Below are 27,478 nucleotides of genomic sequence, written 5' to 3'. Positions count from 1 at the left end.
GCACCACCAGCTGCAGTATTTATCACTTCTATTAAAACAAGCAGCAGCACAGGGTGGGACTATTTGAAGCCATCACATACAGTTTAAATAGATATCTCACCTTTTAAATATCAAGAGGCCACATTTTCTTTAACATCTCACTAAGGGGTTTACCTTTTAACAGATACCTAGAACTAAAGGATAAAACAATCAGGAGACAGCTTTCTCTGCAATCCCAACACAGAGTCTGAACATTCATATGGCTGTTAAAATATCACCTAATAATCACGGGAATTTTATGACAGGAAAAATTAAAAGCACCTATGCAAACTGGCCCAATTTGCTGGCTGGGTTTTAAAATTATAAAAAGAAAAGGAAGAAAAATAAAGACTGATCAGCCAGACCCTGTGACTTGGCTATTTCACCATCTAAGCAAATTGCTGTTTCTATGAGGAAACAAAGTGTACTTGGAAAGTAAATGCCTGGAAAGTAAATGGTTCCTCGTGCAGCTTCTCAGAAGATGTCAGCATTTGCTTAGGAAATGGTCAGTTACTTAAATGTTTACATCCTCTATGAAACTGCACCTAACATGCTGTGTTACAGAGAAGGCAAACACTTTAACCCAGACCCCACACACACACGTTTTCTACACATGTCCTTTATATATTAGGATGTTCAGACACAAACTGATAAAACAGGGTCTTGACATAGCCTTTATAAAAATAATACCATCAGTAATTGATGTGAAGCAAACCAGGGCAGCTAATCAAGAAAACAAAATATAAATGTCAAGTTGTAGAAGATAAAACTCTCATCTTACCGCAGAGAATTTCTAATACAGATTGTTTTTGTCTGCCACAATATCAATACCTAGAATTAGCAACACTAGACTTCATATTTTTTCTCTGTATTTATATGTAAATCAGTACTAAATAAATATACCCAAAACCCGGTCCACAGGCTGCAATCTAAACTAAATCTGTAGATTGGAAAGATGGCCTCCATTCATCTGGAAATAGCTAGATACTGAAAATGCTAGAATCACAAATAACTATACTGGAGGATAAAAATGGATGCATTTAACTGCTATAAGAGAAAATGCTCAAAAGGAAAAGTTGGGAGAGGCACAAAGAAACATTTTTTCAGGTGCTGAAAGTCATGCATGAACATGCAGACATCAACTAAGATGAACCACAAAAAAAGGAGTTCTGAAACAAAGTTTTAAAAAATATAGTGCACGTATCAGCGACACCATCTGCACTCTCATTTGAATTAAGATTAAAGTGAATACAGACAGCCAAGCTAACGTACAATTCTAAGGCTAATCATTTGTCTTGGGCAATATAATTGTCACAGCACTACAACTGTAATAAATGAAGCCAGTAATAGCTTCCACTTTAAAAAGTCAAGGTGTTAATTCAGTCAGAGATCCAGTAGTAGAATGCTTTGAGACCAGCTAGTAGTTCCATAAACCATTCAGTCATCCTGTAGAATTCAAATTAATTTATTTCATTACTAGAGGCATTGGATGGAACCCATCTTTGCCAGATTCAAATGCTCTTGACTCAGAAATCACGTATTGCTATCGAAAGTTTATACCTTCCCCATTGTTCTGGGCACAAGGATTTATATGAAGCCTTATCACGGCAAATTTTTTTTTCAGAATTTCTAAAAAACAAAACAAAAAAACCCAAAACAACCCCAAACCTGATCTAGAACTGTGTGCAATCATTGCCTATAATTGCAGAAACTGGCAGAGTACCTTACAAAAAAGAAAAAAAAAATCATAAAGCAAACTGAAACACTTTAACCAAGTATTACTAAAACTTACTAAAAGAATTCACATAAAACCTTATTTGACTGGTTTAGAGACAGCTCATTATTTAGATTAGTTTCCTGTAACCAAATACAATCTTCTCAGCAGGATTTAAAACATTAGGTTTTTTTAAAATCACCATGAACTTAGTTCCTCAGACTGCTTACCAGGAGTCTCACTTGGCAGGAGGAAAAACGTTCAGAGATTACATGTTAGAACTGAGTGCTCTCCCTCTCTTTCATGCACACGTTAGAGGGAAAAGCCTATTTAAATCGATGTTGAAGCACATATTTGAGAAGCTTGTGCAACTGGTCTTCAGTTCTGGCCATACAGTCTCTCTCACTTCTGCTTGTCAAGCTCATGTAATTTGATTGTACGGATGGACCAAGGTCACAGACCATGCACTCTAATGCTTTGCAAGTTGTGAGAATGTTGTCAGCCTGGAAGAGGCCTTCTCTATCAGCTGGAACCAGAGAGGAAAAAAAGGAAAAGAGAAGAAAAAGAAAGAGGGGTGGGGGGAAGAGTCCTAGCTCACTGGGAGGCTTGACCCTAAAAGGTATGGAACTACCTCAGTATTTATTACGCACTGGCACGAGCAACACTGACAAATCCGTTTTCCAACACTCAAACCAACGTAAACTATAGCACTTGTCCTACAAGTGGTTTCCAATGAGTAAAGTAATAAACGAATCTTTAATACAATGCAGTATTAGCTCAAATTTAAATATTTACTATGCTGTTAGCATAATTCAAATGCAGGCGTGCTCCAGATAAACAGCTGGGAGTGTATTTTCCTGGCCCACTATCTTCACTGACAAATAGCAACCTTGGTTTAATCACCTCTCCACATTCAGCATCAAAAGGCAAATGTTAAACACCAGCTACAACTACTGCATTAGCCCTCTTCGGCATCCAGAACAGTCAACATGTGGGGAACAGAACACATTCAAAGGACATGCCCTCCCCAATCAGAAGTGAAGATTATGCTGTACACAGATTTACACCAAGTAGCAGGTTACACTGGAAGACTGCAGAAAGCATCCTGACAGCTGCATTTCCAGACGAAAGATTTATGATAATATTTTACCACAGTTAATGGAATTCTGCACCTCAAAGTGTGAAGTTTTTAACTTAAAGCACCCACACTACTACAAAACTCAAACAGCTTGTACTGAAAGAATGCTCTGAGGACTCAGAAAAGCACACAGAAAGAGCATCTGAAATCAGTATAGCATTCTCGGGTATTTCCTCACAACTCTGCCCCTGCTAATGCAGGGAAGCACTCAGTCCATACTGTCGATCACAATCTTTGATCATAAGCACAGCACAGGGAGCAATAATTCCTAGGTTTATCAACGATTTTGTAATACAAATATGCAAAACACAACAACACATCAGAAGCAGAAAACTAACATCTAGTAATAGCTTCCTTTTTTAAAAAACAGCTTTTTCAATCGTTTCAGCAACAGACATTCTGAAAAGCATACAAGGGAATACCTTTGTGCAGATTTCTTGCCATACATCGGATGCATTGTGTGATATTATATTACACACCTGCTTCACCAGGTCCTAAGGTTCAGCCATATCAAAGAACCCAATTGCCATTTTTTTTTCTTTTTTCAAACATGAAGAATATGAAAGCGCATACTGAAGCTGGTCCTTGTTAGCAGGCCTATTTTCATCTCTTCAAACTCAAAGAGAGCAATTCCCTTCATAACTGTCACAGCGTTTTTGCAATCCATAAAAAGGAAGTTCAACAGCCTTAGGTCATGAATCATAACTACAGTAGATGCAGAGCATAAATTATGTGTCCCCATTTCACAGTATTGAAAGACGTATATTCTTTTATCTTATTTACTTGATTCTTCCTATAAATCAAATATCCTGGACATGTCTGTAACCAGTAGGGTGTAAACAGCTGCAACTCCTTTCTCTAAAGTAACATTCCTAGCATTAATGTTCCAACTCCTTTCCTTTCTACAAAAATTACATGTAGATCTCATCACAACAATTCCCTATCATTCTGTTTTTCTATATACAACAAATATAGAGATGCCACATTTATTACTGTTCCTACTGCACAGTTACTTGCAAACAGACTGGTAAAGCTGTCAAGTGGCCTTAACTCATCAAGAACCTTTTCCGTATGTAAAAGGACTGTTGTGTAGAGGAAGTTGCATACATTTTACACTGCAGTTACTCTAGCATTTCTTAAGATACTTAATGCATTTCATGAAGATGCATATTACACTGAGTCACAAACATGGGATACAGACTTCCTAGGATGTTCAGTCATTGTAAAGCATTAGTCAGCTTTCCCAGAAAAATTAGGATATGGAACCTAAAATACCAAGTGCAAGCGTTTTGGTGGTGTTAGGCTATTTGAAAAGAGTCCCTCTCAATCAGGCACCCACCAGAATTCTCCTACTACAAACCACAGCAGAAGGGATGAACCTTTTTCCCCCACAGTCATCGGTATAAGACATGGCCAGCAAAAAGCACCTTTAAAAACTCAAGTGTTGAAAGGAACTAAACTGATAATTTGACCTGCCAAAACCCTCACACAGACTGTGACTATTAATGAGTCCACTTCACAGAAATCAACACTAAAAACATAAAGCTTTGCACAAATACTTAGCTATGAAATCTGGGCGAGCAAGACCCAGAAGTTCAACAACCCTAGTAATATGCCTGATGTAAAAGGAAAAGAATTTGCAAATGGAACAACCTTCTTTACAAGCTCATCAAATCTCATTTATAGTGCCCCAGACTAGAGGTCTACTGCACTGGTCACATAAGCAGATTCCAACACCTGCCCCAGCAAAGATCCTACATTCATCCTAAGATTGAGACATACCTGTACCCAGGGTTTTGCAGCAAAACTACAACCGTCACATTTTGCATTAAAACTCCAAGAACTTCCAAAGAGCACCATGACATTAGCCTCAATTTAGGGTGCTCTTTTACCTCTCTCTACTCTCCTGATCTAAGATGTTTACTGACCTAAGGGGGGTGGGGTGGTGGATCAAAAAAAACCAAACAGCCAGAGCCATGAAGATTCACTTATCCAGACAATTGCAAAACAGGCTAAGAAAATCCAAACAGCATACTGATAACCAGAAAAGATATGCATATCTCTACAATTGTGCTGTTCCAGCTTTATACATAAACAGCAAATTAGTAAAAAGATTGATTTGACAACAGAATGTGTCTGGAAAGATAAGAACCACCCTTCCAATTCTGCTGCCTATATTTAGACCTTTTTAACCCAGACGCTTAAAACACACCATCACTTAAGTAATGATGTAAGTACCTGACACACCACACAGTGAAGAGACAATTCCTTTTACTGTTCATAAAATGCAAACCATGCATGGAATTTGGGTTCAGTAAACTTTAGGTTGTGAAACAAGTTAGTCATAGGAGATGTCTCTGCACCTTCTCTTCATTATTAGGAAACAGGAAAAAGAGGTATCGCCTCTTGAGATTCTTTATCACATATTGCTCAAGTCAACAGATCATTTCGTACAGCTCATATTTCAACTGAATTTTGTAATATTATGCCGAGCTACCTTTTGATTATGACGACCACCTTTTAGAGAGCACTCTGTAGACTGCTGTGAAAGCACTCCCACCGTCTGATTAAAAAAAGTTGAGGATTCATCAAGACTCATCTCAAGAAACCCACAGCAAATCACGACTACAAGAACACAACCTGCATTGAGGGGCCTAGTTCATTACTCCACTCACCAGTCTGCAAGAGCACAGAACAAGTCCTCTCACAATCACAATGTTACCAAACTGGCAACTGCTTAAAAATACTTATTTTCATAACTCACTCTCTTAGAACTTTTATTGTGCCAGAACTTTATTTTCGAGAAAGATCCTTACATTTAGATGGATTTCTGCTTTATATTTTATGCCATAATTTCAACTAGCAATTTGCTATTTTAAAAACATTGTTTTACAAATGAAAGGGAAACACAGTTTGTAGTTTTATACAGTATTCCTTACATGTATTAACAGTACATACAGGTGGACGGACCAAGAATTGCTTTACAGAACAATACAGCTTGTATATTTTCCAAAAGGAGAAAGTTCAAGTAAAGTTTAAGATTTGCTTCGCACAAGTTTGTTTCAATAATTTTGCATTGCTTTTAACCTTAAAATGTGCCAAGTAACAAGTCACTGAAAGGAGTAATATTAAAAAACCCACTGAAGTTCTGCTTAGAAACCAGAGCAGGATACTTACGTACTAATTTAATTAAAAAGAGCTATTTTCCTTTTAAATACCCTCTAATGGCCCACAACCAACTCAGGCTGATTTAAAATCAATCACTTCAATCAAAATTACAAGTTCAAATTCTCCATGGATTAGCGCTCAGTGACTACACAGTCAAAAAGGCACATCCATCACACCCCTACTTTTTACCTGCTCCGAGTCCCAAGTAGGGAAAAGTAGGGTTATCTCCTTTCCACAAAAGGTGAATCTCAGCTCATGCAGACAGGCAGCTGCCAGTCCCTGAGCGCCATGTGCCCTCTGAACAGGCCCTGGGTAGCACACGCAGACCTCATGGTTGCCTTCTGTTACAGAAGAAAAAAGGATCTGCAAAAGATCTGAAACTATTATACAGTCACAAGGTGGAGCTGACTTGAAGCATTTCCCTAAGCGGCTCCATCAGTCTCTCTGCTATATCCAAAGGGGAGATGTATCGCCTTTCCTGCCACACAAGCACAGAACTCATCCCAGGTATTCGAAGAGCATCTACACTATTTTCCCTTCCGCATGCGCCAGCATTTTTGCACCTCTCACCAGTAGCCTGCCAAAACAGACATTTTACCTAGTATTTTTTTCATCTATACAAACCCACCATCTTTTGGCACAGTGTGGTGTACTAACATCAGATTTACCAAAGACAGACCAACCAACCACTTGCCTTCAACAAGAACATACATGCTCTACACGACAATCACACAGCAAGACTAGGGGTAGTACATGGAAATGTGTCAGCAATAACAACCAAGAAAACTGACATTTCAGAACATACACCAGTTGCCCAACATCTATCATGCTATCAAGTGCTTCATAGCTAAGAGGAACAATGGCTGATCTTTATGGATAAAAACAACTGCAACCTGCTTGAGCAGCAGTGCAACAGAACTTCAGCAAGAAATACTTGTAAAGGAAGCTACCCATAACACACACGTGTGCCAATAATAAACTCAGTATGGGGTAGAGAAGAAGGAACAGAGATTTTTGATTATACTCACATCTCTACAGATTCAGGTGAAGAGAGTTCTCTACCAAGACTGCCAACATTGCAGATACTTGCCACCTCCCCACCTTTGACCATGCACTGTTATTCTAGAACACTCAGAACAAAAACTTTAGTTCGACAGTTTCGGTTACGTTTTCCATAACCAAATTTCCACTACAACTCAACTGCACTCTCTCCAATGTAGCTGGAAAAATCAAAGGTGTTTATTTTACATATCATGTAAAATATTCTTTTCTGCCCATGTTTTATTTTTAAACATCTAGGTAGAACCTACAAGCTTAGCAAGAGGCTTGTGCATCTCAGCTGCCCTTGACCATACCTATTCCACCAGTACCATGCCAGTTTCACAGCTGTGGCAACACAGAAACACAACTCCCCACTGAAGTCATGGCTAGCACAGGTTATCATTTTGGGTAGCTGGCAGTGGGATGTTTATTCTGGCCTACACCTCCACATGCTGCACTGAGCATCTTACTTTCACAAGAGCATTATCACTACCTTGAAGAGCAATATTGAGCACATCTGTGAGGAAGCCCTTTCCTGGCAAAAGGCAAGCAAGTAAAGGGCAAGCAATGGGGGACACACTTAGTGACCACAGTGACATTTCACATTCCTTAAGGAAAACCATTTTGAAAGCGGAAAACCAAATGTCTTTAATGAATTGTCTTCACCAGCGTACGAAGCATAACAATGTATCTTTGGAGACTTAGCACAGACACAAGAAATCTGACAGTGCTCAAGTACCCCCAAATGACCTGAGAGAAAATTTCAACTTCTATAATCCTAAAGGTCAGAAGCATGATTAAACATGACAGATGCCCTCACTATTCAACACTAGAGGACATGGCTAAATTTATTCTAACTCCATTTTCTCTCGCTACATGTAAAGTAGCTAATGTACCATTTAGTACTTTTTTCCCTCCTCTAAAAGCTAGAAATAACTATCTTTTTTTCCTCCATATTTTCAAACTGACACTGATTTATTTAGCAGTCAATTATCTCAGCACCAGGTGTAGGAAACAGCTAGGTTTACTTTGGGTAAGAAGGAGGAAACAAGACAGTGAAAGAATAAATAATAAAAAAAAGCAAAAGATACTGAAGATTGTGCTACCATGACAAACGGCCTAACAACTAAAAATATGGGCAAGTCAAATATACAGAGGAATGTTAATAAATTCTATGGTTCCTGTATCTACAATCAAGCCATTGCTATTACACATGTTCTCATGCACAAATTATTAGCCACACATTTCCCTCTTGATAACACCGTATGGGAAAAGCAATCCTGATAATACTCCGCAACTACAAGTGGTCTGTTCTTGGTTTTCCCTGTTTGCTCAGTATCTGTTTTCATCCTTAGCTCACAGTTAGACGGGATGGGGTTAAACAGAATTTGTATCAATTGTGCTTCCTGCTTTCCTTTTTACAGACTTAGGGAAAATAACACAATAGCAATTTTTCAAAATTAGCATGGGATTTCACACTCAGTCCCATTTTGGTCCCCCTGCCATTCTTAGAATTCCCTTTTCTGCTTTATACAGAAGTTGTCTCTCAAACTAAAACAGCTTTACAATGAATGGAAGCAATTTTCTGATTTGAAACAAGCTGACAAACATCATCAGTTCATATTAAGGCACTGTCTGCCACATTTTCTGTTTTGGAGTGTGTATATATAACACAGTGCACACACACGACAAGCACCTCACCACCACCAGCAGTGCGAGATGTTCAAAGAGCTCTGCTGTTACAGGAAGGGCTTCAGCAGCTACTGGCTGGAGCCAGCGAAAGAGCCCACAGAGCCTTTGTTGGGGGTGAATCCTCAATAGCCTCCAGACAGGCTTTCATTTTTTTCATGTGACAAGAAGCCAGCAATGAAAATTCCAATTGCTGGCCTTCTGAATGCCAAGTGGTGCAAAACCAAACAGGGTAATTGCACACACACAGAAAAAAAAAAAAACACCAACCAAACAAAAAACAACCAACCCCAAAAAACCACCCACCAAACCAATAAATCCTGTGGATTATTCCATAGGTTGGTTTTTTTGTTTGTTTGGGGTCGTTTTGGGGGTTTGTTCTCCCCCAGCCTTGATGTAGCCCCAAAGTTGTAAGGTCTGGATTTCAACAGTGAAGATCTAGGCCATATGGAAGGGAATGGAAGAGGAGTTACGAGATGAGCCCCAAAAGATATACGTATAAGTCTTAACCTCCAGCTGTTTAATCCTTATACTTAACAATGCTACCATCTCTGTTAAACCCCCAAATATGAATATTCTCTCCCTTTCCAAAAGACCATGATGCAATTGTGACTAACATTGTAACTCTGCACAAATTGATAATACACCAATGCAACTAAATTAAAGGTACTATCAAAGCTACAAAAAAAAAAAAAAATCCACAGAAACGCTAAGCATTCCTTACTTGACAAAATAATGCCACTGAAGAAATTACAGATCTCTGGCAGTGTTAACCAGGTCTCAATACAACATCTTCACACAGCCCTGAGCATTTTCTGAATGCAAGATACGGTGGTTTAGCTACTTCAGAATAGATGGTTTCTGCTCCTGCCTTCAGAAGATATACAACAACAAAAAAAATTGCTATATTTTTCGACCAAATTCAGTGAAACTCCGATACCCGTAAATCCACAGAGCAGCCTCATTCCTTTCTTCAGTTCTAAACTCTCATCTGAAAGATTTCAAATACTTGCTAATTTAACACACTGAAAGCAAGCAAATCAACTCAGTACATGAAGAACAGTCTGTTAGTACAAAAAGATTTTTTTTTCCGTGTATGTGACAAAACCAAACCCTACTGTGTACCACAGCTTAATATCTGTGTGAAAATTCGAAGTGTCATCTGGGCAGAAGTAAACAAAAAAAAATCTGCAGGGAAGCACTGTAAAAAGGAAGGGAATTATCAAAATGGATTCGTATGCATCTGGTATGATTTTAATACAAAATGCTCTGCAAATCTCCCTGCACTGCTGACAAATCACCAGCTGAGGCAAATCCAAGATAATGAAACATTGTAAGGAAGGCTCTATTTAATAATTTAGCCCCTGTCAAGGAGTTTGTATTGATTCTTGTTTTCAGCACAGGGAGAGAATGTTATCTTCAGCCTTATGGCTCAATGACAGCATCAGTGAATTTAATCACTGTGCAGCTCCTGCCATGCAATCCTTTAACTGTCACCTCTGATTCTTCGTCATTCCTTGCTACTTTGTTCAAAGCCCCGTATACCCACATTTTCACACTAATCTCCCACCCCACACATGCCCCACTGTAATCACAGCAGCATTTCAATCTGCTTCACATTAGACATAAAAGTCAATCTCATTTGCAGACTAATTTTTTTTATTTTAAATAATTCAGCACTCCTTCAAACGTCTCATTCATCTATCTCTTATTAGCAAGTCTGCTCCATACCTTAATAGCAAATTTAGCCGTGCTGAAGGCAGGATTGAGCAATCACGGGACAGCAGTTCTAGCAAAGGTTTTGAGTAGAAAGAAAATCTTTCAGCCTTTTCTTGTCTGTAGAAGGGGAGATGAATCTAGAGAAGCAAGAATCTGTATTAATCAGCACTTTTTCCACACCAAAACGGAAAGGTCATGCTGCATCGTAACTGGCCAGGAAAAATTAGCCACAAATTAATTCAGCCGCAGTTCAGGAACAGAACATCAATTCATCTACAAACAAAATGAGGCTTTTAAATACATAAATGCTTGCGGCTACCGAAACCTCACCCAGATATTTGTATTCAAGAACACTAGCTCCTGTAAGAGTGCAGAGAATAACAGATGTAATTCTAACATGTTTGCTAAAATACAAGGCCATGTGAGGAAGAATGCAATGGAGAAGCAGCATATAATGCATAATTTAGAAAAACAGGGTGTTTTTTTTTTTAATTTTTCCCTTTTATTTCAGGTGAGATGCAATACCTTCCATTTTACAGTCCTTTGGATCACACTAAAATGATCCAGCAGGTCCATACAGACAAGGTCATCATACACAGATTTTCTATTACAGGGCACTACTGGCGTTTCACAACTGTCTTTTTATTCACTTCTGCCTTTCCATCCAGACTATAAATTGTTACAAGGCCCTGGGGCAATCCAGTCGTATACTCCATTCAAATCAGGCTTCAAGGAGAAAGCACCACAGTCAAGATGCTTCAATCAAGTAAACATACAGGCACAAAGGGCAACTGCATCACAATTAATAATGTTTTCTTTTGTATGGCAAATTCACCATTTTTCTGTTTTAAAATGTCTCTCTGATGCTTAGATTCAAAGTGTAGTCCATTAGCATTTTCAATGCAACATCAAAATAAGTCATAATATGACAAATCAGAAGCATGCTGCTCAAATCCATTTGCTGGGTTGGGTTCTGTCTCTCTGGAAAAAAGGAAAACCTTAGAAAAGGAATTTGGACTTATTTATCAAACAGGGGGAACACATACCCAGAAAAGTTTAAGTGACACGATTAGAGGACAAATTTGCAAAATATAGTATGTTTGTATAAATCAGCCTGTATCATGGTCAGAGATATCTTGTTATTACCAGCAGCTATGCATTTTTGGCTGTCAGTCATCACCCTTCAGTTTCATCGTCGTTTTTGTTTACTGAACTCACTTCACCTCTACTTGTTATCACAGAGAAAAAAGCATAAAAATTGCTTGGATGATAGTTCCTCTTTCTCTTTCATTTTGGATTTTGTCTTTTTTGCCACTCAACTTAGCAGTTAACCTGGAACTGACTTGGTTTCCGTAAATTTATCAGAACTTTATATTCAATAAGCTCAGAAGTGTAATGTTCTGTGACTAGCTACCTTTATGAATCAGTACGCTCTTACTTGGGATAGTAATTAAAACTTACCTAAGTTCACATTGTGCTTTGTTTCCTTCTCCGAAAACACTAATATCCAGTAATCTTATTTTACTGCCAATCGCTGCATACAGATAAACATCCTTCCAATAGCGATGGCTCTTTACTAGTATTGATAGTTAAATTGTGACAAGTAATCAAAGCCGGATAAGCATGGTTTTAGATGCATTACATAATTAACATTCATATTTGCAATGCAATTACTACTGTTGCATCATATATTTAAGCCAACAGCTGGTTATTTAAGGTGAGGAGAAAAGTTTTATTGGGGTAAACAGTCTTGTAGGGTGGTAAAACAATCTGCAACACTGCAGGCTTTTTTTGCTCATAACCCACTAAAGCAGCTGCTACTACTGTCCCCTGCAGAAGCAGTTCGCACCACTGGAGAGATCGAGAGCTTGGCCCAGTGTCCCTGTCTGTGCTCCTCTGCACAGAGACAAAGTGCTTGCCTAAGTTCTGCTGGAGTTAAAAGAACACTCCTGTTGGACTTCTCACTCACATCATATCACACAACTCTCCCTAAAGCCGGTTTAGTTTACGTAACTGGGTGCGTGTGTATCTGTGTGTTATAAAATGGTTACCTAACCCAGTGTCACGGCCAAGTTCACACTACCATTAACACATCCTCTCAAAGGACAGTGCCTGGCCAGTGACACGTAGCACCTGTCCCCAACACGAGGTGTTCAACAGAAAGCCACTTGGGAAGAACAGGCAGCAGGGTGATCCTTGCCTTTGTTACAGCACAGGTTTCCATACCAAATAAATTACACCCTTGAGAATTTCTAATATGCCTCTTCGCCCCTCTCTGGTAGGTCCACTGAACACAAATGGCAAATTATTCAAGCTAGTTAATCTTACCTACACCCCCCTATGTATCAGTCCTGCAGCCTGCCTAGATACTTCACACTAGTTGTAAGCTATTAGCTAGCACTTCATGCTGCCTCCCTGCTTTCCAGCCTGCAGGACTGCAAGAAGCTTCCTTCCAGTTCAGTGCAAAAGAGCCTCAAAAGCCATCTCAGTGACCACTGTGCATACATATTAACTGAATTTCTTCATATTAATTGGATTTTCTCATAGAAGTCAGTCATCTATTTTTAATCATGTATTTTCATCATCTGGAAGTAATCACGATCAACATTTTAATTAAGATAAAGAGAATGGACTTAATTTTAGGACTTGTTAACCATTAACAAAGAGATAAAGAGAAATGTCACTGTTTATAATGTACCAATTATAATGCAAACAATCTGTCAAGGTTTAAACTACAATAGAAAACCATGAAATACTACTATTCAATAAAAAACACCTCAGCTATGAAGCTATATTCTCAGTCTGATAAGAATCCAAATCTGTTTCTCCAAATGGCCTGATCCAAAAATGAAATTCAGTGAGAATTTCAGTTTTCAAAGCATAGCATTCTTCAATTAGAAAAAAAAAATGACTTGTTTTCTTGAAGGGGAGGGGGAATAGGGGTCTGGGTGGAATGAAGCAGCAAGGAAGTGCTGGTGTGTGAAAGAGAAACATGACTGCCTGACCAGATCCTGAGCTATTTCCTCAAGAAGTTCCAGATACTATTCTTCTGCAAGAAACTCAGAACCAGGAGATCAAAGTGATTTTGGTCAGGTTTGATATGTTCTTAGCAGAGCTCAGACTTCAATTCAGATACCACAGTAACAAGCTAAGTAACTGAAGCTGGGCTTACTTCCGAACGACTACATGAAATTAGTGAACACAGTATCAATTCTGGAAAAGTAGCATTTGGAGGGGTGAAGCAACATTTGATTCCCAGCTACTTATTTCAGAATTATTCAAGTTCAATACTTTAGGACTGTAGACAGTTCACCCCTCCTCACTTCATTGCCAACTAAAATATGACTCGCTCATCATTCTGCTGTGTATGCTGTGATCAGTGTAATTGTAGCACCAAAGAATAGTTAGAAAATACTTTGTGAAGTCTGTAGGCTTTTAAGATCTTTGACTCCTGCCAAATTAATGTGAGCGAAAAGTATGCTTCCAGAACTTTGTGATGACTGAAAAATTTGTATTTATGACAGCAGTATGCTGCTGTCAAAACAACTGCATTGTTAGAAATGCAGTGGTACTACTGCAGAATTAAGTGAAAAGCAGCAGACTGATTTAGAGGAGATACCTCGATGTAAAGAACCTTAACATTTTCTCACAGAAGAAAAGTGCATCAGACAGACTTACGTGGGAAGGGTATTTTTAAAAACCACACCTAAGCATTAACTGCTTCCATTATTGACTTGCCTACGTTATTTAAACCCTAACCTGTAAGATTGTTCCAGAACCAAAAAAAAAAAAAAAAAAAAATCAACAGTACATGAAGCCTGAATTAAGTTTTAATGGAACCCAGTTTCACTACCCTACAAAACACCATTTTCCTCCTCCTTATAGCTATTCAGCAGTCAAGTTATGTCAGTGAAGTATTAAAGCCACATCACTATGCCCTTTTACAAGCTTTAATCACATATTCCAGCCTTCCAATTATATTTTACTGTTTCTTATTAAAAAAAATTAAAGTAACTGGCATTGTAAGATGGGTAACACAGGCTTAAAACACATGGGTAAGGAAGTGCTTCCCAAGGAACAAAACAAGGTTAGAGAAGTTGCTCGGAAGTTAATCATAACTTTGCATAACCCAGATTTACAGACCACTTAAACCCAACTGTTTTTGTTTTTTGAACAAAATTGTTCAGCTGCCCTTATGCACTCCTGCTTGGAAGGAGGGAGAGTATATACTAGGAAGTAACTGAGAGCTAATGTGAGCAGCACTAATGAAAGAGAAGGAACTAATAACCACTTAAAACATGTAAAGCAATAAAGCAAACACAGATTTAAGCATTGCTTCACCACGGTTTGTTCCTAATCAAAGTCCTTAAGGATAATCTGGTCCTGAATCCTGAAAGAGGATAGTATTAATCCAGAGCAAAATGAATTAGCACTAAAACAGAGGTTAAAAAATGTTCTGGGTCACAAACAGCACAAAATAATTCAGTCAGGGAGGGGAGGAGGGGGCACGGGCAGAAATCTAGTAGCTTGTTTGGGGATTTTATTTTATTTTTTTAATGTAGACAACTATCACATACTCTTCTGATAGGCTAAGGCAATTGCAGTTTTAAAATGTATTAAGTTAAATAATTCAAAACTGGTGAAGCAAACAAGGAAAAAGGATTTATGGCATATTACACCCGGGGAAGAAAAAAGAAGCTGTACTTTTATCAGTCAACATTCACAAGTATAGTAAACACTTCAGTATGAGGGCAAAAACAGAACAACAGATTTGCTAAGAACTTGCTCTTCATAAAGTTCTGCAAAATTCCCAACAAAAAAACCCCAAAACATCACAATTAACTAACAAATAGCCTGAGAGCTACTGAAACATTACTTAATGTTTCTTACTTAAAAACTTACATTAGTTACTTAATGAAACATTACTTAGTATTTCTAAGTCTTTGGTATGTCACTTCTCAACAGAACTGCTGCCTTGAGAGAACACCAGAAGCACTGGATAAGAGTGGGTACCTTTAAGTGATCCAGCTTGGACAAAAGCGCATCTGGTTTTTCTACTGGGGAGAAACACTATGGCAACAAAAGCTGCATTATATGTTGCAGTACAGCATTACGTCTCATTAAAAAGAAAACTAATGTTCCCTTTAAGCACCACACAACTATTCTGCTTTGGAGAATATATATGCTCTTAATTTCTATTTAAGCAATTTGACTCTATAGGCAGCTGGGAAAAAATCCTTCTCTAAGCAAGACAAGATTCACAGGATACACTTCCCTTCCTATCTTTCAATTCTTTTCCACTAATTCCCGCCGTTCCCCTTCCCAAAAAAATGGGTTAACTAAATCACCATCTACTGTTGCAGAAATCAAGATTTCTAGTTAAAAGAAAAAAAAGAGAAGTTAAAATTCATGTTCGTAAATTAAAGCACACACATTCTTAGCACTTGAGAGTTCTCTTGTCATCAGCGGATGACAGCCATACTGAAAGTGTACCTGAGTATTTCCAGGCATAAATTTAAAATTACAGGGCAATCACTGCTATCTTTAAAAAAAAAAAAAAAAAAAAAAAAAAAGCTAAATTAACTTTATAAAGTCTATTAGCAAAGACATCTGGTACAGTAAAAAAGTTAACATAATGACACCGTGTGGAAACCTGTAAATGTTTTTATCCAGCAGGTCTGTTATTGCACTGTATTAGATCTGTGCATCTCTGTAGAATTTAATGGATCTCTGTACAGAGGAAGCTCTGCCAACCAGATCTGGTTTAGATCAGGCTACAGTGGGTTTGGCAGCATTTTTTTTGCCTTTTGAAGAACCATCAAACTTTATGATAAATTCTGCTGACCGATGGACTTCCTATAGAATATCTTACAAACACAGTTGAGATGGTTTGTCAAATTGCCAGTAAAAAGATCACTGTGCCTCTCTGTCAAATTATCTGATACTGGTATAAATTCTAGAGAGTTTGTAACACAGAATGAACCCGAAGACAGAATTTGTCAAAATTAATGCCATAACTAAAATTTACTATTTAGCAAATCCCAGTTAGTGGACACTACAGAAATTGCAGCAAAATCCTTGATTATGCAAAGACAAAATAGATTAGAAGGCAAAAGCTTAAAAATATGACCCGATAAAGAACAGAGCATTTTTTTAATGGTATAAGGACGCATCAGATTCAACAGACAAATTGGACCAACACTACACTTTAATTTGCTGAAAAGCAGACAGACAGCTGTGTGTTTTCGCTACTACTCCTTCCCTCATCCATCCTGAAATCTTATCAACTTTTGAACCTAAAAGGCTTACAACAGACAGCTGGTTTTTGAACCCACTCAGATCTCAGCATGCAGCCAGCAGCTGAAATGTGAGTTTTCACTTACTCCCAGCTTCTGCATACCATCCGTCTTCTTTTTGAGCAAAGTTCAGACAGACAAAAATAACAGAAGAGATCCAACACACTGTGCCTTAAAAACACTCACTGCCACCTCACTCCTGATTTCTAGCCCTTTGCTTAGGTCCTAAACAAGCACTGAATTCCCTTGGATTCTAAAAATACTACTACTCCAGAAAGGCGTTGTATCTATGTAGAAGGTGTTTTTCACATCAATTGTCATTTTGTGGCAAGGCAAAGTAAAAGGAAGTATTTGTACTTGCTGTGGCATCTTCCACTGAAAATGACACAAGCAGAAAGTTCACACATTATTCTGAACAACAACAAAGTGAATTTGACTAGTTTCTTAAAAATTCACCATTAAAATAAGTCTCAACCACGCAGTAATTCTAAAACCAGAACACAATATTGCAGGAAAACACCAGGGAACTTAAGCTGCCACAAGCTACCGAACTATCTCCCATTCATATTTACCATGTCACCATCAATTAATTAAATAAATAAAAAATCCTCTTTCTGTTTGTGCAAACTCAAATTTACAAGCAAATTAGTCGCAAGATTATCAGACCAGGTAATACACTTGGAAACTCCTGGATTTGTTCCTCTGGCTTTTGAGTACTCTCCCTGTCAACTGAATTCAATGGAAGATGGGAATGCTCAGCATGTCTGCAAGCGATCCCGAAATGATTCAACGTGAACATTTGCCGTAAAACTAGAGATTTCCCAAACCTGAACTAAGCCTCCAAAAGCGCAAGACAAATCTGAACTTGGAGCAGAATAGAACCTGAGTAGTAGGATGTTAGGACCAAAGCTGTAACACCATGAGCTTAAACACAAAATGACAACAAGGCAGACCTTAGGCCACTGCAACATTAGAAGTTCATACACTGACAAGCTCCAAGCAATCCCACTGTAGTCTTCGTGCTTTTAAGCCATAAAGAGCTTTTAAAGAAGGCTTTCTCACAAAGACTATTCTATACATATCATTAGTGGGGGAAAAGTGAAGCGTGCTAGCTCCCCAGGGAGCGGGAGTTACCACTTGTATCCACAGACAGTTATGGGAGAAAGGAATGTCAATAAGCATTCATATTAAGGACTGACAGTTTCATCATCTCCAAACCCTACCAAACATCAAAAAACATACACACACACATCCTACACCACCAAGAAAACCTACCACAACTACAGGCCAGGTAGATTCATTAGATTAACACAGTTCCCTCTAAGTATCAGAGAACTAGGCATAATAAAAACTATGAAGTTTGACCAGGAATGAGTGTGTATTTTCCTTGTCAAGGTCTTAAGTGCATTATACCAAGTAGATGCTAAACAGTTTTCTGAAGTCATGGCCAGCACTACAGAGTAGAAAAGGACAAGCAACCAAGCAACAGAAGACTCTTCTGTCATTATCTTTATTCCCTAGGAGAGTTTTAGGAGGCTCGTACAGCTTGCACATCAATACTTTTTCAAAGTGGTTTCCCAGCTGCAGGAACAGTCACTCGTTTCTTATAAGCATGCTACGAAGTTCACATAAGCAGAGCAGTACTCCTATCATACCATATCGTATCATTTGGTGCTGGTGTTGTTTAGCGCTCTCCTCAAGAACACATGATACTATCAACACGTTACTGGAAGCAATTTTGAAAAATGGTCTTAATCTTGGAGTGAAACCTGTGTTACAGAAGTAATGAAACAACAGCAGACCAGAAAGGACAATTAGAGCACCACTTCTTGTTGACAGTTTCCCTAAGACACAACACATCACAGTTAATGGTATTTTGCTTCTCAATTCCACAAAGTTGTTTACATGAATCCCAGAAAGCCTGAAGGAACCCAGTACCACAGAAACGGTAAACACAAAAGAGGATAAATGTTACCCTAACAGTTTCTGACATAGTTAAGCTGGACCGAGCAAATCACTTTTTCCCCACACTGCCAGCCTTAACACACCATTTGATTTTTTGACACCAGAGACAGACCTAGAAAGCTAGCTATGCTCCTCCGGTTTCCCTCAATGCTTGGGAACCAAATCTGCTGCTCTCCTCTTATCCTCAGCTTATCATAATACAACTAGTAATAAAATTCACAAAGGGAATGACCAACCTCTGCAGCATAACAGCTCTGCTTCATGCAAAGCAACACACAGCAACGTAACAGAGGATGGCAACAGAGACAGATTACAAAGAAATTAGTAAGTAAAGCTTCATCACAAGGATTTTATGGCCACTGGTGAAGTACAATTGTTCTTCAGGAAAGCAAAAGAGCCCTTCTAGTATAATTTTAAGTCAAACTGGTTCATCTTAATGTCAAGAGAAACATGTGATAGAAGCATGAGCTACAAATGCGAAGTACACTATTTAACCTGCCATAATTGCTGGAACTGCAGAGAGCATGCATGGAACAGTTACAGGTTTGTCCGAGTCACAAGATCTAGATGCTAGAATGCAAAGCTGCTCTGAAACTATTTGCGACATCTGCTTCTGGAGTAGCATGACTAGAAGTCATACTACCAGTAGTAAGTTATAAACAATCTCACTCCATTTTCCACATGGTATTTGTGAAAGTGAGGCAGACAAAAAAAATAGTTCTAACCACAAAGATGCTGTTTCTAATACAACTTGAGTAGCATGAAAGGAACTAAGCGCATTTACAGGAAATACACTACTCCATACTTCAGTATTTGCTCCTACCTTCTTTGCCTCCTGCCATCTGCCTGTCAAATGAAGGAAATTTGAACACTAAACTAGAAGAAACTGCCAGACTTCATAGAACCAGTTTCTAGTTCTGCAGTAAACAAAATCATATGCAATTATGATCTAAGATCTTACTGGAAAAACCAAGTTAAATCTCCGTTTACTTCAAGAATGAACTGAATGGTACTCTAGCCTCATCCCCAGAATGACCCTCAGTACCTTTTACTTTGCACAATAGTGCGTGTGCCTGTGTAACAGACAGCATTTGCTTTGTGATTTTTAACACTTTTTTCTTTTTTTTTTTTTTTCTTTTTTAAATGCAAGTTCACTTTCTTTGGTTTTAATCGGTGAAACACCACCATAACTCCTATGCTTGACCTGCACCTACAACACCACAAAGTATAGGGTAAGACCCATACACTCAGCCAAAAACTTTAAATTTATGACAATCAACACGATAGTGTACTTAATTAGCAGGCAACATTTAAAAGCTGTTGACTTTAACTTCCCTGCTTCACTTGATTATTTAGTTGAAAGCAAAACAAGACTGTTTTCCTGTTGGTACCTCACACTAGAAGAGAAATCAAATGTCCTTTCCACTATATATCATTCCCTCAACAGTAAAATCAGTGATAAACCCATCGAAGATTCATTTTTGCTAGTATGATCAGCATCAAGGGTTTTTTTGCTGTTCTCATTTTTACAAGTTGCTTGTACGCAGATTAGTAAGGGGGGGTGAGGGGGTGGAATCTAATAGATAAACTAAAAAACTCAGAGCAGGCAAAATAAACATAAAATAGTGATACTATTTCTGTGTGAAAAAATACGCAAAACTGCCAGCAGCCCTGATGTCATATCCTTCACATGCAGAACACATGAGAAAAGAGGGGAAAAAAAAAAATCTAAAGGTACTAAAACATACTGCAATACGCTTCCCACAGTTTTGGAAACAGCTTTAATGTGTTGTACAAGACTAATGCTGACAACAGAAGCTTCAGTTTTTGTCGTTAATTTTCTAAGCAATTAATGCAACTCAGCAGGAATTCATTGCCCAGAATGGCAACTATCACATTGTAATTCCAGTCAGACACAAAAGCACCTGCTAATGTGCAATAGTAGTACAATGGTGGCTTAACCCATTGCTACAACCTGTTAACTCAAATACAACAACTTCAAACAACAAAAAAGCAGAGGGGGAGCACATGTCCACAAATGCCAAGCACTACCATGGACATCAATACTGAAAAAAGCGTACACATTTTGCTTCACTGTGGTCTTACAAAATAAACTTTTAAGGAGTAAAATGGAAGACTTGAGTAAGAAAGCTTAGAAAAGGAAAATACATTCTGGTAGCAACAGGTAGTAGGCGATCTACACCTGTAGACTATGTATAGGGAATAATAAGGACAGTTTATTACATATTCAGAACTTCCACAAACCAACAACAGCAAGATGATCAGCAGTAACAGTTACCTTTTCCGAGTATCCTGCTTACACTACCCAAAGCACTGCCAAGTCTAAAACAAGCACAGGTGCCCTCTGTGTTGAACGGGCAGCAGCCTCCTGCTCTGCACCGCATAAGCAGCAAGTGGTTTCCTGTGCAGCTCCAGCATTCTGCGAAGGAACTTGTTTAACCTTTTAAGCGTACAAATTCAGATCAAAAGGGGCAAACCACAACTCCAACTAATTTGTTACTACACAGGTCCCTGACTTTTCATTTCTGAAGAACAAAGTGCCAAAGCATTCTTAAATGTTATTTTATATTTTTCCAAAATAAACAACATATTGGTCTAGTCTGTTTGCATCCTCAGCTGTCAGTCCACAGATCAGCTGAAGTAAACAGGCCACCACAAGTCAGCCCACACACCTCCATTTACACAGCTACGCCATATAAAGTTACAGGTAAAGGCACCGCCAAATTTAACTTCCCAGGAAAAACTTAACTTCCTGAGCCACAATTTCCCAAAAACACTCAACTCAAAGTTAGTATTTCTGTGGGCTGCAAAACCTTAAAATTATGTAGACCACAATTTGAACTCTACAGCCCAGTAAACTAAGTCTGTAACAAAGACACATTGCTGTCGTAATAGCAAAACAGCTACTATTTCAGAAAGTAAGTATTTACTCAGAAGGAGTGAGGAGCTACAGGAAGAGATACAGACCAATAAATATTGCCATCACACTGGAGTATGGGGCAGGGGAAAGGAACAGATGTGAAATTTTTCCTTACCAGTTTGAAGTCTTGAATGCTGCAGATGAAATATGGGGTATTCGGCCGGCGACTTTCAATATATACGCAATCTTTAAAAAAACAAGATTTTAAAACAATGGAAATTAACTTCTGTACCTCCAAGAAAGAACATAAACACGAGATAAATTAAAAAACAGCTTAAGCTTAGAAAGAAACACCATTTCATTTACATAACGTGTAATTTATTCCAAGTGTGATCTAAAAATAGAAACTAGATGCTTTACAGTAACAAATAAGGGAATTAACTGCATAAAAGTTGACTTTAATTTGAATAGACATTTTGCTGGAAAACAAAAGGAAGTCTATATAAAGATCATTCTGAATTTAGTTAATAAAAATGACCAGGTCACAACCTATGAACCAGATCAAAATAAGACAGGAAACCAATCAGATCATTTGTGGTTAGCTTGCTACTGTTAATAACCCAGCACTAACAAATTTTCTCTTCTAATTGTGAAGAAAACCAAGGCAACCAATAGAAACTAAATTAGATTTACCTCAGGGAAGGACTGAGCTTTCTCAAATTACATTTGACATGACAGAAACTGAGTAATCATTTTTGTTTGCTTTTGACAACTGGACTCTACAAGGTTGCTGTAAAATAAGGGCTGATGTATTTAAAACAGTCTTGGCAATTACCACAACAAAAGCTGTGCCTCAGAATAAAATTACAGGGATGGAAAAGAAGCGCCTGATTAATGATAATGACCTTGGAAATCAAAAAATTGACACAGCTTGCTAGAAGGCAAAGATGCTACTCCCAAAGTTGAACAAATATGTAAAGATAGTCACTGCAGTCTCCTTTCATATTCAAATAGGTAACACTACTATTGAAAACAGAGGATACAAAGAATACCAGCTACTCCGGGAATGATTTTCCATGACCCTTTCTATATTTCTACAGAAAAAAATCCAAAGTTTTAAGAGCTTTATAAGACATGTTTCAAAACACAACTAATACCCTGCTTCGAGTCTTGTAAAATCTAAAAGTTGGTCAAGACAAACATTTTTTTAGTTCGTCTGCTCCACAGAGAGCATTCCTAAGGATGCACTGGCATTGTTCATAGCAATAAAACATCTTCCTCCTGAAAGAAAAAAAAAGTAACCCTTCAATAATCATTTGAAACCCAACCTGTATTTAGGAATTCACTCGCCACTGAGAGCTAACTCAAATGTTAATTTAAAAGAAAAATATAGCACGAGTACCTTAGGACTATCAAAAGCGCAGGAAAAGTCTTAGCAGCTATGTCGACCAAGCCGGAGAAAGGCCAGGCATTTCAAATCAATAGCACTTCAATAATATATGCCAGAATTACATGGTTGTGCATCTGATTTTAAACGTTGTAGCAGTACAATATCCTGCCCTAATGAGACAGAGGTGTACAGTACCCGTCTTCATTCATTTTAGATAACTGATGTTTTGCCAGGATCAAAGCAACTTTGCTGGCAAACCAAGCTTTAAATGCACTTAGCACCATTCCCCAAACTCTGCACTGCTTGTTGCAACCATGCACATCTGCACTTGCTGCTTTTGGCTACAAGCACAGTCATACCCAGCAACACTAGATTATACTGGTATTCCAATAGAACACCATTAGCTTCATTTTACAGGCAAGAAATTGTAGCCTGAAGTAGACAAGCAACAAGCTGATATTTCAGAGAGTTGTGGGGTTTGCGTTTGTTTTTTTGGGTGATTTCTGGTTTATTTGGGGGGGGGTTGATTTTGGTTTTGTTTTTGGGGAAGGGGGGTGTTTGGAGTTTTGGTTTTGTGGTTTGGGGTTTTTAGGTTGGTTTCTTTTTTGTTTTGGGGTGGGTTTTTTTTGTTTTTGTTGGTTTTTTTTTTTTTTTTTTGGCAGGGGGATATTAGTTGTGGGGTTTTTTTGGATAAAGCAAGAAAATGAATTTTTGATTTACAGTCCAAAACCCTTCCTACACAGAAACGTCACAGCCACAGAATCTGTGTTTTGCTATACCAGACGATGTTCCTCTCCATCTCAGTAGACAGATAGAGGGGAAAAAACTTAGAAATAGTACTAGCTTTTTTACCAGTCATTTAAAATTAAATAGTGAAATTATTTTTTCCTCTATCTTCCTTTTCTGTATCTTTCCTTATCTGCCTAAATTCTGTTATCAGATCATCTCTGCAAATTTGCAAGTAGGCCTTTATTTTGTCCCATGTCAGTAGTACATGAAGGCAATGTACCTAAGTTTTCTAAAAAACTAGTCCCAGAGGAATTATACCTGAAAGCTAGTACACTGCATTTCAGATGCAAAACTCTTCACCTCCAGCATCCTCATTACAGGCACTACCCATCAAATTGACACTTTTTAACTGCAAAACCACGACAGCAGAGCAGTACTACTTTTCCTCAATAGGCTATGAAATAATTTCTACGTACTAGTCTCAAATCAAGCCTGCTGATCAGTATCGCTAAAATTCCACATTCAATGGATGGATTTCAAAGCCAAATGTATTTCTCAGTTATACTGACCCATGATTTCAATCTAGGCTGGAAAAGATGCTGGTCTTTAGGTGGTTACAGATCAGGCTGAGGTAAGAGCACGTAAGTGTCAAAGTCAGGCAGGTCAGCTTGACTTCTGCAGAAGCTCATCAAGTGACAAGCACAGCTCACAGCGGTCTACATCCCTAGAGAACACAAAGGCTAGCAAACAGCTGAACGCAATCAGTGCGACTGTCACCAAAACCTTGCTGCAAGAACTCAAGTATCAGAGGCTTTTAAAACAGTACTGGGCTAGGGTTAGGTTACTCACACCATCCTCTTCAGAATAAAACCCATTCAGCACAAATACTACCTAGTTGTGACTAGGTTCAAAAAGTAAACTCATGGAGCTCAAGTTCACAGAAGGGATGACCTGCTCAGGAGGATCTCACAACCACATGCAGAAATGTATGAACTGATGGCAAAGCGACAGTGCCCAAAGGGTGGCCTGGAAGACTCACAGCAACCGCGCCCTCTCTAATACTTGTCCTTTGTAACCAAGGAGTCACTTCCTGCTGGTTTATCACATAACCATAGTAACCATCTGAGGCAAAGCATGTAAATCCAAGTGTCAAATTTCTACCTGCAACACTATTTGTAAAACAGGCTCCTTTACCACACCACTCTCCATCCATTGCAGATTGCACTGTTAACCACTTTGCAACAGCATTTGATAAAAGTCAAATGCGCTTGACAAAACAGATCACTTACAAACTGACAAACTATTGCTTACTTTATAGTAAACGCCAAAGACACAGGATAAGAATCTGGATTAATCTGAAATCATAATTTTATCAGCATCAGTGAAGTTCTCCAAGTGTAAAAAAGGAACGTAACTATAGCAGAGCTGCATCCACATCCCCACTAGAAGACACACAAATATAACAACTCACAGTTTGAGTGTTCTGAACCAGAATTTAGCATGCAAGGTCCAAATCAAGCAGTTGGGTGGTTTTTTTCCTCCCCTATTAACTGGAAGTTAATGTTGTTTAACTTACACAAATTTAAATGAAATCTTTGAGATTTTCTGTTTCTGTAGTACGTTTTGATCATTCATTACAACAGCATCCAAAAAAAAGGCACTGAAAATAATTAATGACTTCTCAGGCCACAAGTTTTAAAAGCCTTTTTTACATGAGAAGCACCACTACTGACCTTCATCCCTACAACTGCTATCAGTTACAGTTTCATAGAAGTCCTGACCCATTTTGAGAACTTCTGCACAGCTCTTCCACAAAAATGCGAACAAAAGAATTCTACTTCAGTACAGCTAGCATCTCTTTACCAGGTGTTGACCTGATGTAAACTTAACCCCAACTAAACTGAGTGATAATAAAGACAAACTGGATAACGGAACCAACTAAGAGTGAAACCATCAACACTAGAAAGGCAGGTGTTTGGAGACATTGTTGTGCTATGAGCATTAAATAAAGTTTCAGAGAAACTAATCCTGAATTTCATAGCAAAAGGGAACAGTAGAAAGAGTTAGCTCATATATTGGATTTATTATGAATCCTTAATACCACTCTAGCATTAGAGCAGAGGAAGAGAGATGGTCAGAAGTACAACCTTTCAAAAATGCTAGCACTAACCAAGTATTTACTAAATTTATGATTTATCTTAAGGATGATGGTATCACAGGAAACTGCTAAACAGACATGGCTACACAGGTATCTATATAAGCAGCATCAGTTTGAAATTTTCTGCTGCGTATTTTCATTATGTGACAGACCAAATGTCTTGCACCAGGAGCCTCAAGAGGCATAGAAGTTTCACAGATGTAAAATGCACTATGAACTTGACTGGTTTTTTTCTTCTTTAGTAGGAAAATTAACAATAAACAGTTTTATATAACAACCTCCAGTATCTCTGCAGAATCAAGAAGAATTATGTCCATTGTTTTCAACCACAACTTGCCTTTTCCAAACAACCAGTTTCAAATTGTGTATCTCCTAGCTAGGACAGTAGCAGCTGTTGCAACAGCTCACACATACATTTCAAAAGCTTGAAATATCATGTATGTAATCAACCATCAACACCAGAACAACAGTAATTTGACTTGTAACTCACACTCATATAGCACTTATCCAAAATCCTGAAAATCCCACAGAAGCTATTAAGCCTGTCTCTCTTGGGAGGTGACCTTCTCAACACACCAAACGCATCCTCTTTGTCTCCGTGCACTGATACAGTATGTCTCAATCTGGTTTATTCAGAAGCTACAGCAATTTAACCACATCAAAGTATTCCTGCACCATTTTGTTATCCCAGACTTCCTTGGCTAATCACTCTATTTAGACACCCCTATTCTCACCACAACCGACTGCTCAGTATCCCAAGTGAATCATGCATTTACATGGTGTTCTATCACTGCTCCACAGGAAGCATCTCAGGATTCACTGGGGCATGCACGAAAAAAGCTGCAAGATTTCAGATACAGAAAACACCACAACTTCCAAGATTTTTTTTCTTAATATCTCAGTTTTGCAAGCCTCATTTGATTCAGAGTTACCAGACAACACAATAAACAGCTAAGCATCCCTCTGAAATGGCTGGCACAAGACTAAGATAACCTGGCATCTGCTATGGATATGTTGACTCACTGGTATACTGCATTTAAGTAAGGCACTGCTGGCTGCCTGCAAGATTTAAAACAGAGATGACATCCAGTTAACATGCCTCCAAAGCAATAGAGGCCGTACAGATAAGAAAACAAGTTAATCCAGGTGCAAAGCAATGTCACTAACACTAGAAACTGGAAAAATGCCAAAAGGAGAACATTTACGCATGCATCCACATTAGCCACTCAAAACTCACTGTACAGAGCAATTACTTTCATTTACCAGAAATACAACACACAAATATATTATTTTCAAGAACAACTTTGATGTGGACCCAAGCTAGGACAAACAGCTGATCTTCTTTCTAATGCACCCAACCTGTATAGCTAAGATTGACACCAATGAAAAACACAGAATAGCCTCTCCTTACCCTTAGTGCACTGGAATGACCTGCTGCACCTTCTTTCCCCACTGATCATGTACTTCTGGAATATTTTTAGCTCTATATGGCTACACAGACCCATACAACTTCAGTCAATTCTCATAACTGTTGCTTGAACACAAAGCAGCCTGAGCATCTGTTGTCGCTTT

The 27,478-nt window shown here is 38.4% G+C and overlaps 1 protein-coding gene across 6 annotated transcripts in view; it reads right to left on the bottom strand.

Moving 5' to 3' along the window:
* Positions 1 to 27,478, bottom strand: part of RERE (arginine-glutamic acid dipeptide repeats) — a 254,331-nt gene that overhangs the window by 135,061 nt on the left and 91,792 nt on the right. For all 6 annotated transcript variants that reach the window (XM_037378707.1, XM_037378710.1, XM_037378704.1 and 3 more), the window contains exon 3: positions 21,805 to 21,875. In XM_037378707.1, coding sequence (XP_037234604.1) covers positions 21,805 to 21,875 — 71 coding nt within the window. The remainder of the gene's footprint in view (positions 1 to 21,804; positions 21,876 to 27,478) is intronic.

Source organism: Falco rusticolus, chromosome 3, assembly GCF_015220075.1.
Source record: "Falco rusticolus isolate bFalRus1 chromosome 3, bFalRus1.pri, whole genome shotgun sequence".
NCBI classification, from domain to species: Eukaryota; Metazoa; Chordata; class Aves; order Falconiformes; family Falconidae; genus Falco; species Falco rusticolus.
Note: the sequence above shows the minus strand (reverse complement) of the source record. Positions and strands in the feature narration are given on the sequence as shown.